We start from the raw sequence: 14,733 nt of genomic DNA, 5'->3' as shown, positions 1-14,733 counted from the left end.
AAAAACATGAAGAGAAACGTGTGTCACTACAGAGAACCTACAGACAAATGTATTTTGAAAACCAATAAAAATTCAAAGTGTAACTGTAAAACATGATTTTTTTTCTAAATTTTTAATTACAAATTTACAAAATAATTTTAAAATGTCCATAATTTTGATCAATTTTTCAACATTTGAACTTTAAACGCTTATGAAAAAAATCATAAATATGCATTTTAAATATTCTTTTATATCAAAAAAAAAAAAAAAAATTGTTAAAAAAAAAATATATCCAAAAGAACAACAACTTATATATTATAATCTTGCATTTAACTTAAAATCTTTTTGAAGTGTTGATAAAAAAATGTTGGGTGTCAAAAAAAATATGAACATTTAATACAAGGTTCCTAATGAGTTTTTCTTATTGTAGTTAAAAAAAAAATCAAAAATCGTTGGTCACAATTTTTTTTATTAGCGTTTATAATTCAAATTGTTCACGAAATATATCAAAATCGCGAAAATTTGCAAGTAATTTAGTAATTGAAAAATCATAAAATTTTTTGTTTTTATATCTAAGGTTAAAAAATTCAACACTAAGTTTTCCTTCAAGTAGCTATAGAGAAAACTCGAAAAACACACATAAATCATTATAGGAAAATGTCAAGTGCGTTTGAATTGTAAATTATTACAAAATTGCGTAACGATAACAATTTTAAATATTTGTTATTATTAAAAAAAAAAAGTCGTAGATACTAAAGATACTTGAAAATTTCATCAGTTATTTCATATTTGTATAATATATTTAGCCATGATTGGAAAAATTAACCGTGATTCACTGAAATAGATAAGATATATCTAACCTAGAATGATATCATTATCATTAGTACTATTGTAAACAGTGATATAATTCTGTTTGAGAATTATGTAATATGTATTAAAACACGGTCTTAGAAGATACCTTAATTATAATTTATATAAGATATAATTAATATATCTTCTAAGACCGTGTATTAAAAGTTTATTTTTGTTATTTGAAAAAAAGGAATCGATTACCTACAAAGTACATATTAATATCTAGTAGTTTGTTTAGGTATATAATTATATTCTTAGAGTAATGTGAAGTATAAATCCATAAGTAACCTAATCTTAATTTAAGTCTATTGAATTCAAGTTAAGGTAATGTTTTTAAATAATAATTGAGTAGACCAACAAATTATTTTTAGTTATAAAATATGAACTATGCTGTTTACTATGGTTTAGAATTAGCTATAAGCCCATAACTCTTATATTAATGTTAATATTTTAAGTATTGTTATTTTATTCATTTGTGATAATGAAGATCTTTGTACTTTATTTTTACAGAGTAAACGAGTAGGACGTCATCAATCAGTTTTAATGGAGTTCAGTAATTCAGTTCTTGGTTGTTGTATTTCTAAACCCATTAACATAAGACAATTTAAGACTGAGAATGCATATAAAGTTGATCAAATCAAAATGTCAAAGATCAATGATCGTACAGTATTTGAAAAATTAAAATCAATTAATCCAAATGCAGATTTAACGCATTTACCAGATGATATAAACAAGTGGGAAACAGAATTACAGAAATATAATTTTCAAGAAGTGTTTGATTCACCAGATGCATTATGTGCTCGTTATGTTTTCCCCATCTACGACACTACTAGTAATAATCTTCAATCACTTAAAATTATGAAAAGTGATTTCTATCAGATAAAAAAAACAAAATTATATACTCCACTTCCTAGTTTTACTCCAAGAGGTTATATTATACCTGGTGAAACTTTATTAATTACAATTTCAATTTATTATCCATTTCATTGGACGAAACATCAATTTCCTGATGAAGCTATTCTTCCACGTTGTAAAAAAACCATTCAATTTTATGATGAACAAACTCTTCAGGATTTGAAACAAGGATTTAAATGTGAAAATGAAGAAAGTGAAATCAGTGGCGATATAAGCAAAAATCCACATAAACCATTAGGTAAATAAAAATTGTTATTTCTATATAAAGATTTTTCAAGAGTTTTTACAGTAGCACCAATTCTATAGTTCAATTGTGGCAATTGATTGTAGATAGCTCGGGTTTAAAATTGGTGAAAATTAGTTTCTAAGCTACCATGTACAAGAGAGACTCGATAATTTGTTTATAATTAGTTATAAAAAGGGAGTTAAAATAAATGAATCTTGGGTTGGTTGGGATAAGTGGTATGTATACTACTATTTAGAAACTTGTCATACCTAGGTATAAGGTATTTTAAATAACTATGGTCCACTGAATTTTTTTATAGATATATTAATTTTAAGTGGTTAACAAATGATAAATAACTTCTTCAAAATACTATTTAAAATAAAATTTGAATATATTAAAGCATTAGGTACATCAAACTTTTTGGATGCTAGAAAAAAACAATGAAAAAATTATGTACTTACCAGTCATTAATGTAATTAAAATAAACTATATCTATCCATAAATTTAATGATTTGAAAATTTTTTTATAGAATTAAAAACATAATAAATTTATTTATACATTTTTGTTTTTAGAATACATAGTGAACTCAGATTTGAAGCATGGGTTGTTTTACATCAATAATAATTTATATGTCGACACGCTACCTGATAGAAGTACACAAATGTATGCACAAACAATGAAAAAATGGGCTTGTGATAATGGTAGACCTATTACGAATATATTATCAATGGATACTAAACTTCTAGACTTAGAAATATGCATTGGCCAACCTTATGTTTATCAACATTTAGGACGTTGTGAACATCTATTTATTTTTAATGAAATCAGCTTTGCTAAATCTAATGATTGTCTTGGTCAATCCGGTTATCCAAGAGTCATCAGTGTAGCAAAAGAATTATTAAAGAACTGTATATTTTGCTCTAAAAATGTAGCAAGTGTTGTTATGCTGAATCATGACGAAAGAACTCCAGTAACTGTAAATCACATGTGTGAACCTTGTTTTAAATCATATAACTATGATCATTTAGATGATAAAGTATCAAATTTTAAAGCTTTTAGATGTATAAAATGGAGAAAATAACTCAATAACATATTAAGTGTTAATAATTAACTTACAAATAATAATCCAAATGATAATTTTTTTATGAAAAATTATATTTCTTATTATTTAGTTGTTAAATATCTCTAAGTTAAAATACTTAATCTTAAAATTATAAACCCAAGACTTTTATTTTGTATTTTAATAATTTTTATCTAATAAATTACTGTAAATATATTTTATACATGGTACTATTTATTTTTTGTGTATTAGTACTAATAACAATTTTGTCTTTTTACATGCAAATTATATCAAGACAACAGAGGAGTTTGACTTAAGCCAATTTCTTAAATCTTGGCTGTAATATAAAGTTTAAATATACTTTCTGAAACTCTTTCCAAGAAATTATGTAAAAGCTTCACTTCAATAGTTCAATACATGGCCTACTTACACAAAAGTTATAATATATTGATGTAAAAAAAGGGCGATAAAAATAAACTGATGACATTTGAGAGAATAATCCTTAGAAAAATATATGTACCTAATACCTATGTAAAAACTTCAAAACTGATATAATATACAAGGTGAGAAAGAACATAGACTTTAACGTCTTAAACCCAGTTGTACAATGCACCCAACCTACAATATTTTCCAAGATCAAAAAGGTTAGAGCCAATCAATATACGGAATGATTTAGTTCTTAGAGCATATAGGTACTATGGTTTGTAAAATAGGTAGTTACTCCTTAAGACCTCAATAACAAGTGAAAAAAAAAAAGAACAATGGGAAAACTATATAATAATATGTCAACATTGGAAGAGCAGAGTAAAAGACGAATTATGGGAACTTAGAAATATGCAAGAATTAAAAATGCAGTGGATCAAGAAATTTGGATCACTTTGAGCCTGTGAATGTGGTGAAACTAAGAAATTTTTTCTTTTGTTTAATATATTAAATACTTCTGTCTTCTAATTTAAGCTTAACTTCTTTGTATAAATATATTTTATATATATATGTGTTTAGTGTGTGTGATAAAAATTAAATTGATAATAAAATGCAAGTATGTGATAGTATCACAGAATAGATTAATTGATAGTATTAACTATTCAAATATTAAATATTCTGTTCAATTACCTAATGCTTAAGTTATTATTTATTATTTTAGTTTCTTTTTATTAAAAATTAACATATTAATTTAACTTAATTTATCTTCTTTAAATTTAAATGTCTCGTCTAAAAGGATGGAAGTATGTTGCATTCCTATCAGCTTTTGTTGGTGGTATAGGATTAGCAACTTACCCAATCATTATTTATCCAATGACGCACATTGAAGATTATAGTAAGTTTAATTTGTAATATGTAATTTTGTTTAACCAGTATTATTAGTTAATGAATATATATTAAGTAGTAAGTTTAGTGATTTTTTTGTCAGCCAAATAATATTAAACTCAACGTATTGTGTACACTGTACAATTATATACTAAAAATTATTAAGTGAAGGTTAATACATTTTTTTGATATTATTAGTTTATAGCATATTGAATATTTAAATAATTATGTGAAAGTAGAATTAATGTTCTTACAGTTTTAGGTTTAAAATTATTTATGATTGCTATTTCCAAATTAATCTAAGTATAAAATGTGTTAAAAAATTACACAATATTTTGCAATTTCTTAATGCTTTATTGTTAAATAGTTTTTCCATATTATCTTAGCATTATTATAAAATTAAGTTATTTTTAGTTTTTTTTTTTTTTTATCCACTTATTGCATTTAAATTTTAACAAATTTTTATTTTATGTTAAAGTGAGTACAATATTATGAAGAATGTCTTAAAAAATAAGAATATCTAGGAATCTCATTTGACTTTTTTCAAATAACTTGTCTTATTTTATAATATTTTATAGAAAAGTCTCAAGAGGAGAATCGTGCACAATTAGATCAATCTAGATTACGGCCTGAAGTTGCTGGGAGTAAGTTATTTCTTTTATTAGTTTATAAAATGGTTACCTTATTTAATATGTTATGTTTTAGATATGAATAAATGGACTGATCCATTTGAACGAAAGAATAATGACTAACACTATATTAGAACAGAACAACAATTTTTTTTTAGTTGAAAATGTATTAAAATGCGGATGTATTTTTATCTGACGGATAAAAACAAATGATCATGTGTTGATGAATAGATGTTTAACTGTAGATGATATAAATAATATAATAAATGTGTATATTATTTTATTATTGTATAGTGTACCTAAATAGCATAATTGGTGATATTTCAAGAAAAAAAATTACCAATTACATTTTATAATAAAATTGTACTATACCCTCTAAAGTGCAACAGTTATATTGTAAAAAAAGAAAAGTACAATACTTACATCATTGAGTTAAATTGTAAAGTACTTCTTTATCATAACTTAATCTACATTAGATGTAGATATGCATTTTATATATTTTACTAATGCTGTCAAAGTGTCAAATAATAAACAATGCACATTAAAAATTACAAACTATTTTTATCATACAATTTTATTTTTACACTCAGATTTTTACTTTTTAGGTGATATATCATAACTATAAAGATCAATGATCTTTCTTTAATCTTTAATCTTCATGATCATAAAATTCATAACTTTTTTCTAGCTTATTATTTTCAAGTGACAGCTCCTACAATTATGTATTATTATTAGTCTTAATTAAAATTTACACGAATATTATACAAAATATCAATATTCAATAATCAAATTTTAAGCAAAATCTTTAATTATATTGGAGATCTAGTAATCATTACCTTTTTTTTTAACAATTATTTACATTTAAAATTTATACTGCTATATATTTTAAACAATTTTGTAATTTACATTTGTCATATTATGATACTCTTTGGACTCTAAAAGTAGGAAACAAAAAAAAAATAATAATAATACAATAGGTATTACAGTCTATAAAGTATAAAGGAACATTGTGTGTTTTAATTTTAATTATTTACAACTTCAGATTCTGGTGATTTGGTATATCTTTCTATTGTATGTGGTAACATTTCAACAGCTTTCGATATTCTTTCTTCAGTTTTCGATTTTCCTAGAATAAGAATTTAAATTATTATTCTTTAATCGGATTATTAATGTAATCATTTATTATACATATTCTAATATAATTCAACAATGGCGTATGCAGCAATTATCATTGTAGGGAGCGGGATATAATATACCTACCTTAAAAACAAGCTGATTTTCGTAAAAAAAAATTTTTTATCATCAGTAGGTACAATGTAAAAGTATAATATATAAAAAAAGTCATGGGGGGATCCATCCTCCCATATCTCCCTCGTGTCTACGCCCACGTAGTTAATCTATTTGTATTGGCGATTTCGCGTTATGAGCAACGAGGTACTTAGTCAAACTGACATTTCAATAATTTGATGATTAGAATACCTGAATACCTAACTAATAATGAGCATATACTGCCTATATGACATATTACCTATATTATAATTATACTTAGCCATTTTAAGAGGATGCTATGCCTGCATTGCGATGGCAGAATGTTTTGTTTCCATACCTACGTCTTACAATGTACAATATGTAGTAAATTCGTTTAGTAAAACCAAGTTTGTATTGTTGTTTTAATGTTATAGTGAATTATTATACTATCAAACTTAAAATATAGAACGGTGTTTCTCAACCTGGGGGGTTGCGATCACCTTAACTAGGGGTCATGTAGCCACGTAGGTCAAAAATAATAAAACGATAATTTACAAAATAAATAGGTAACTTTTTATTAATACATGATACTAATAAATGGTAGGTATATTTCCTTTGGTTAATTGGTTAATGATATGATATTTTTATTGTTTAAATTTGTACTTACTAATAATACCTACATAGGGGGTCGCGAGGTGATTAACAATATTTTAGACCTATTTTGGGAATCGCAACACTAAAAAGGTTGAGAAACACTGGATAGAATATTATCTGTTAAATTTCGTAAGTTTTTCACAATTTGATTCATTTTTAAACATAATATAATCATTAATAGGTATTTTAATTACCACATAACTCATTTAAAAATTAAAATATCATGAAAACTCAGCAAGAAATAACAAATAATATCCTTACTTGTAAGTTAAATAAATAGGTTGATTCTCTCTACTATTAAAGCTATATATATAGGTAACAAGTAATAATTCAAAATCTGTTCTACTTAGGTTTTACAAATTTGCTATAGGTATTGTATGTTTGTAAGACGAGATAACGAATATGGGAATAGAATCTTTTTAATGTAGAAAAATATATATTAATTATAGCTTATGTGTACCACCTAAAGTGGCTGAGTCCTAAATATAAATTTATACAATTAAATGTAAATTTTTAGTATAAATTAGACAGGTACATAAGTATCATACATGGAGAAAAATAATAACTAATAATTAAAAATGACGAATAATGAATACTTAATACTTTGTAAGCAAGTTTAACCTAATAACTAATAAGTAATAAGTAATAAAGTAATAAATATTAATTAAAATCATAATTTCGATATGTATCTACCGCTTACAATGTAGGTAGGTACCAGGTACCTGTTAAAAAAAATATACTTCTGAAATTGAATTTAAAATTTTAAAATGGCTAAAATGGCATGCATTGTATATTATATAACTATATGTTATAAAGGTAGTTAGCTATATAATATAAATAGTTCATTTTCGAAAACTTAACTATTTCTATAATAAAATCTAAACTTATATTATAATAATTGATAAGCGTTTTTTAATTACCTCCATTTATTTTGTGGATTAATAGTTTCAGTAGATTTTCAAATGGACTTTCAATTAACAAGTACAAGATGAATGCAATGACAAATCCATAAATTGAATCACCGATTACAATCCATGACTATTAAGAAAAATGTTTAATTTTCATTAATGTTCAAGACGTCAAGAAAAAATTAAGGCTATATCTTGAAACTGGATTTTTGAGGAATAACTATATACATACAGCTAGGATTTCATTCAACAAGCATGTTCACCCGCATATTTTGTATGTAATTAACAAATTATAAAATATTTAATTTTTATTAATAAGATTTGAAAGTTTAATTTAAGGTTTCTCATATAGGTATAGTCATATAAATAGTTCATACACCAATTTAGAAATCTAAAAAAATATATGTATAAGCATAAGTTCAAATTTAGATAAAATTACATATTCAAACGAAGAATTACTTGGTATGTTAGTTATTTTGCTATTAAAAAAAAAAATTACAATTTGTGGAATTAATAACTTTTACATGGGTATATTATGAATTTTTCCATTAATTTTAAACTATTATCAGCTACCTATTATTATACTATGAACTTATTCATACTGTTTTACTATATAAGGTGGTATTTATTCAAAAGTTAATAACAAGTAAAAAATATATACTATTATAATTATTGAATGTTAATAATATAATAAATGCAAAAACTAATTACGGTAGGTTTAATTTTAATACCTAACTATTTCAACATTGATGCAATGTTTTCTGGTAGCAAATCTACCTATATATGGCGCTAATTGCTAAGTGAACATGACTGGTGAATTAATCTATACAGTATACATATACCTACTATATACATTTATTAATTATAATTTATTATATTATAAGTTTATACGATACGATTGTAGAGTAATTAATAATTATATTACTTACAAGTATTAATTGATTGAAGTATATTTGAGTGCGTGCAGAAGCCACGTGATACAATTGCATTGACAACCCTCCCAAATACACTCCGTACGTGAGTCTACCCAATGGTGCGAGTATCAATGACCAAGGTCCTATATTTATGACAGTTTATTATAGTATGATGATAGCGATATATATATAAAAAAAATTTTGGATTGTCGAATCTATAATTTTTAAGTCATCAGTATTAATATACGGCCGGATGGTAATACCTGTGAAACAAGTGTTTACAGCGGAAACGACAATAAATGCCGAAATCACAGCCGAGTAGATCAGACGAAACACGAGTGCGTACAAGACGCTTGCCCATACGCTGTATTCGTGTACAAAAAAGTAGAATATGGACATCATCCATAATATACAGCCACAGATGATCGCCAACAGAAACAGTGTCGGATAAGGGAACCGAAAGTCGGGTTTTCGGATTTTCGTGATTCGATAAACGTGACCGGCGAACATTCCTACGAAATAAGGCGTTGCTCTCGTGTGCGTGGGTATGTACAGCAGCGTGAAGACTTCGTGGCTCGGTGGATATTTTAAGTTCCTGCGATCAGAAATGAACTTGTTACAGGGTTTTGGAGGGTAAAAAAAATATAATACTATAAACGTGGTTCAAAAGTTGATGCATTGTAGATTACTATTATCTTTACCAAAAGAATCTAACTTCTAAGTACATAAATTGAAACACATTTATAATGTTAACACACCTCCTTAATTCATATAACAGTTAATTTTTAATAATAAAATGTATTTGATACTTATTATATCGTATACTGTAACAAAAATTTTTTGTTTATTTTATTTTTGACATGAAATTTGATTTTCTTAAATATGCACCTCAGATCAGCCTATAAACTTAATGTCTATAGTTTATACCCGCTTATAATTTTAGTATATTGTATTACTATGATGCGTACGACTACACAGAATGTATTATAGGTATTGTGTCTGTGTGTGATATCGTACATGTTATGTACCAAAGTACCATACTCTTATACTGTATAGCGTAATATTATGCACTTACGAAATGAAACCAAAAAACGTCGGGTAAAATTTATGTTCGTACACAACATACGCAGAAATGAAACACGATATGACTATAACACTCATCAGTACAGTTCTTTCGCACTTCGGATATTTCCAAACAAAGTAGACAATTAGTATGCCAAGTGCGCACAGATGCAAGTCGCACGCCATATACCAAGATTGAATCATACACTGTTGACGTGAAATCGTTTTAATTATAAAATAATTGCTCAGTAGGTATCGTAAATTCTACGAAAGAATAAAATATTTTTGCGCTTACCGGTTGATCGGCATTGACGTAATTGTTTACAAACAGTAAGTTGGTCCACCAATTTTTTTGACAATTTTCAGATTCTTTAACAGCCATATGCTTCCATAAAGGACCGTCCGAGAGATGTACCAACACGAACGAATAAAATGCGATCATCAAACCGTAAAGAGGGATCAGTCTGTAACAGTTTTGTTAGTTATTTTATTAAATTGTATTTTAAAACATATGTTTTAATTTATTTAAAAAAATAATCGTGGTATAAAATATAAATGCAGATGGCACACAGCTATTAAATTTAGTTATAAAGGAATAAATGATTAAAAACTAAATATTACAAAATTAATAGAAATATAAAAACTAATGATCAAGTGGATAAATTTGAATAAATGATACTTCGACGTACACAAAACAGTTGAACAACAATTTATTCTGAGCGGTAATAGCTAATAATCAGTCTATAATCTATATCACTAATAGTAGGTATCTTTATTTCATATTATGATTTTTGGTAGGTATTGCTTTTAAAGGAGATAGAATTAATTTTAGCTCAAAACATAGCATTTTAATTGTTATTTTGTGTATGATTATATACCTAAATAAAAGTTTCAAGTATCTACGAATAACATGTTTTTGAATTATAAAAAAAATAATGAAAGTTGTTTTACTATACTTAATTTAAATATGTAATATTAATATTTAAATTATTTTCCCCCATTGTATTTCAGTATGTTTTTAAATTTCAACCTAGAAAATGATCGTTCACACTTGCATGTTGTAACTGGCTATACAGATAAGATTGCAATAAAATATCTACATTATTGATTATTGTAATACAATAATTGGTCTAAGTACTCATATTATTACAACTTAAAATAATACTGTCTAGGGGGACAAGCCCCTTGGCCCTTGAATCCGATACTGCCTCAGACTATATTCTATGCTATAATAATATAATATACAAACTACTAACTAGGTCTTTATATAATAAATATTTTTATTCTCAAGAAAAAAAGTTAGACACCTAAATCTGATGCATATTTAAAGAATTATAAGGCTTATCTATGTTTATACAAGATAGGTAAAAAAAAAAAAATAGTATTAAAATGTATTGTTACCTGCACCATCTCCAAAATAAAATAAGTGGCATGTTAAATCGTTTCGTCTTAACTAATTCATTGTACATATTAATAAAAGTTAGGAATCCACAAATGGTGAAAAAAATATCTACTACCAATGGTCCGTTATGTACTATTCCATAAATCATAATTTCGAAAGTCTAAAAAAATCAAAATCAAAATCAAAAAAAAAAAAATTAATAATTTGAATAGGTAAATCTGTACAATTTACCTCTTCAATTTTGTTAGTATTATAAACTGGCTGTGCACTAATGTACATCAACCGGTGTCCTAATAAAACGATCAGACAAGCTATTATTTTAAGAAAATTACAGCCAGTAAATTCCACAGTCTTAGTGTTATTGTAAAACAACTTTTTCAGGCTTGATTGAATTGAAAATGCAACAATGAAAGGTTCTAAAAAAAACATAATATTTAAAATAATACCTAGTGATAAAAATAATTGTACAATTTTTATTAACAATTAATATCGCACAAACGCTTACTGTATTTAGATTCAGTATCTTCCTTTGGATATGAATCGTGTAGTGATCCAATAATTATTAATACAAAAATTATTAATATGAAACACCTGAACAAATAATTATTAAAATCAATTATTTTTAAATACACTACGAACATACGATTTGTATTAAAATAATACAATACAATTTAGATAGGTAAATTCTAATTAATAAATGATTTATACTTTATTGCATGTATTTATTTTGATTAACTTAATATAATTGCACATTACCAGAAAATTACAAATCCTAATGTTTTAGGTGGTTTATCGTGTTGCGTGGTGCAGTATAGTGAGTCCACAGTAACGGTAGTGTTGATTTCATGTCTATTAAACGCAGAAACAATTTTTGGAGACAACGTGGACTGTAGATCTGAATGAGTGCACGAGGATGGAATACAAATCGCAGTGTTGATTTCATTACGCTGAACCTTTGCCGGATTAGGATTTAGCTGTGTGTTCATGTGTATAAATATATTAATATTAGGTACCTACATCGGTTATACCGAATTATTAACTTGACAAAATTGTTTAAGGCGGTGTATAATCATTACTCCAACAATTCTATATTTTTGAGGTTTCTGATTTAAAATAAAATCAATTTTTTCATTAAAATATCATTGATTATTTTGTGCAGGGGCGTGCCTGGGGGGGTGTTCAAACCCCCCCCCCCCTCGAAAAAATTTCGAGGCACGCCGCCCCTGATTTTGTGTAAGAATATATATATATAAATGTAATATTATGATGAATAATTGTATCCATCGATAATGATTATGATGATATAAGTATATAAGTATATGTATAATATAAATATTAGATACCTATTATCTTTAATATATATTACGACTTGTTGTACCTACATAAATAAACAATAAGTATAACATATTGCATAGATTCAAGAATATTAATAACGCAACGACATGAAACTTATGAAGAGGAGATCATTTAACAGAACATCAGAACATATACACTACCTACTATAATATCTATAATATCAGTAATCGGATCGGTTTGTAATTTATTACCTTTACTGCTTCCCATGCAGATATAGATGAGTTTATAATATTAAGTGATGTAGTTTTGTAGTAATTTGGATATAGCTTAACAGATGGTGAGAAACGTATGTTTACAATACAGTACTGAGGCTTAAAGTCTAAATTAGTTGTGTTGGTTTCCAAGCATTCATCATAATCACCGAAATCCGTTGATTTCCCTGATAATATACCTGTTGGAAACTTTGCTGAAGCATCATACACTAAAATAAATAAAAAAAATATTCCTTTTTAAATGTACTTAAATGTTTCTTGAATGTCAATCATGTTATTTTATTTTCACAAATACATTTATTGCAACATATAAATACCTCCCTTTGGCCAGTTTATATTCTAATTTGCACTTTTTAACATCGGTATTCAGTTTTCTGAGTTAGGGATTAGTTGAAATTATACATTTCAATTGGCAGTATTTTACAATATTGAGCATGAGATATAAACTGAATCACACTAATATTATCGGTAATTATTACAATAGTCATAATTAATAATATTGTTGAGTAATAGTATACTGGCTTTTTATTGGTCTATAATAATAATAATAATAATAATAATAATAAAGCATAATTCATCTTGAAGAATTTTGGATTATTCTTATAAAATATTAATATTTAACTATTAAAATAAAGCATATCATAAAATTATCAAAATTACAAAAAGGTAAAATATCTATAATAATATTATCATTTAAGTCCTTAACGAATGTAAAAACCTAATCTACTGTTTATTGCTGCGAACTCACTTTGGGTTGCCCATAGCCTGAGATCCTTCAATCCTTCGCTGTACGCTTGTCCATCCCGTCTACACGTCGGCCCGCCGTCCGGGACATAACTTTCGAGTGTCTCGTATAATATTTTTGTAACCCATCGTTGTGACTGGTATAATTCCGTTTCACCGGACACGATAGCTATAATAACGAACACTAAGATTGTCATCGACTTCATGTTTAAACACTCGCGATCCGTACGAAATGCACTGTGATAAATATCGATCCCGAACAAAAGTCTGCGCACTTGACATTGATCGTATTGCCTATTGACCATATAATAATATATGAACACACCGTTATAATAAACGTCCGCTATGCAGGCGCGAATTAATTGTCGGAAGTTTTCTGTTCGAATTACAACATAAGCCCATATCGAAACTATTATAGATATTGTATTAAATGTTCGCAAGACGGACGGAACTGTTGAAATCGTAAATGTCCATATTCCATCTACTTCTACCATTTGTCCTAGTTGATTACCAAATCATTTTCAGTTCCCTAAACATTGCATCAAATATTAATACTCATTATAATATAGTTTTTTTTTTTATTAACAATAATAATGCATAATAACAATAAATTAATAAGATACCTATATATAATATACCTAATGAATAAAAAAAGATAAAGTTCATATAATAAAGAATCCTTCCACTGGAGAAATTACTGCAAGAGTATATTGGCAGTTACAATTTAAATTATTTTTACCATGAAAAATAAAAATTTTACATACTTGTTCGATTTTCACCGTGTGCATAATAGATAAATTTACAAAATAAATATGAAATTATATTGAGTGAATATAAAATACATATCTATCATATTATATTGTGAAGTACGCGTCAAAACTTTCAATACATTTATATTTGTATAATTGGTTCAGCCTTATAATATTTGTATAGATAAAATTGTTTCAAATTTTTCAATTTGAAGCATAATATGTATAAGAACTTAACTCAATTTTTAAATGTTTGAAAATAAATATAGCAAATACGACATACGTGTAAGCGCAATTAGCTTTTAATTAAATATAAGTTTACCCAGTCAGGTACAATTCTTAAATGTGTTGTAATTATTGATTTTAAATCAGTCATCAGATATAAACATCTGTTATAGTTTTGTAATATAAACATATTATATTAATATTTACGATATATTGCGATTAGAATTTAGAAATAAAATGACTGTCACTCAATCTTAATAAATTATATTGTCTTCTTTGTTTTGTTTTT

The 14,733-nt window shown here is 26.2% G+C and overlaps 3 protein-coding genes across 5 annotated transcripts; 2 read left to right on the top strand and 1 right to left on the bottom strand.

Moving 5' to 3' along the window:
- The first annotated feature begins 888 nt into the window (after nucleotides 1-888).
- Nucleotides 889-3,256, top strand: LOC114126635 (snRNA-activating protein complex subunit 3). 3 transcript variants are annotated; one of them, XM_050210888.1, is made up of 3 exons: nucleotides 889-1,069; nucleotides 1,342-1,984; nucleotides 2,546-3,256. In XM_050210888.1, the coding sequence occupies exons 2-3, from the start codon at nucleotides 1,375-1,377 to the stop codon at nucleotides 3,052-3,054; spliced, it is 1,119 nt and encodes a 372-aa protein (XP_050066845.1). In that variant the 5' UTR covers nucleotides 889-1,069; nucleotides 1,342-1,374; the 3' UTR covers nucleotides 3,055-3,256. The 3 variants fall into 3 exon arrangements, with proteins under 3 accessions (XP_050066845.1, XP_027846435.2, XP_050066846.1); XM_027990634.2 differs by having other exon boundaries at nucleotides 889-1,155; XM_050210889.1 differs by having other exon boundaries at nucleotides 900-1,039.
- A 688-nt stretch (nucleotides 3,257-3,944) lies between these two features.
- On the top strand, nucleotides 3,945-5,253 carry LOC114126626 (small integral membrane protein 20). The gene is made up of 3 exons (XM_027990620.2): nucleotides 3,945-4,351; nucleotides 4,920-4,985; nucleotides 5,047-5,253. Exons 1-3 carry the CDS (start codon nucleotides 4,237-4,239, stop codon nucleotides 5,091-5,093), a joined length of 228 nt encoding a protein of 75 aa, XP_027846421.1. The 5' UTR covers nucleotides 3,945-4,236; the 3' UTR covers nucleotides 5,094-5,253.
- Nucleotides 5,254-5,760: 507 nt separating this feature from the next.
- Nucleotides 5,761-14,366, bottom strand: LOC126555903 (nose resistant to fluoxetine protein 6-like). The gene is given in 14 exon segments (XM_050210887.1): nucleotides 5,761-6,096; nucleotides 7,793-7,910; nucleotides 8,710-8,837; nucleotides 8,958-9,289; nucleotides 9,770-9,963; nucleotides 10,052-10,220; nucleotides 11,158-11,318; nucleotides 11,390-11,574; nucleotides 11,664-11,749; nucleotides 11,915-12,132; nucleotides 12,706-12,935; nucleotides 13,475-13,688; nucleotides 13,690-13,999; nucleotides 14,235-14,366. Coding segments are annotated over 13 exon segments (2,202 nt in total). The 5' UTR covers nucleotides 13,753-13,999; nucleotides 14,235-14,366; the 3' UTR covers nucleotides 5,761-5,992.
- Between the last annotated feature and the right edge of the window lie 367 nt (nucleotides 14,367-14,733).

This window comes from Aphis gossypii, chromosome 1, assembly GCF_020184175.1.
Source record: "Aphis gossypii isolate Hap1 chromosome 1, ASM2018417v2, whole genome shotgun sequence".
NCBI lineage: Eukaryota > Metazoa > Arthropoda > Insecta > Hemiptera > Aphididae > Aphis > Aphis gossypii.
This window is presented reverse-complemented; position numbering and strand designations above follow the sequence as displayed.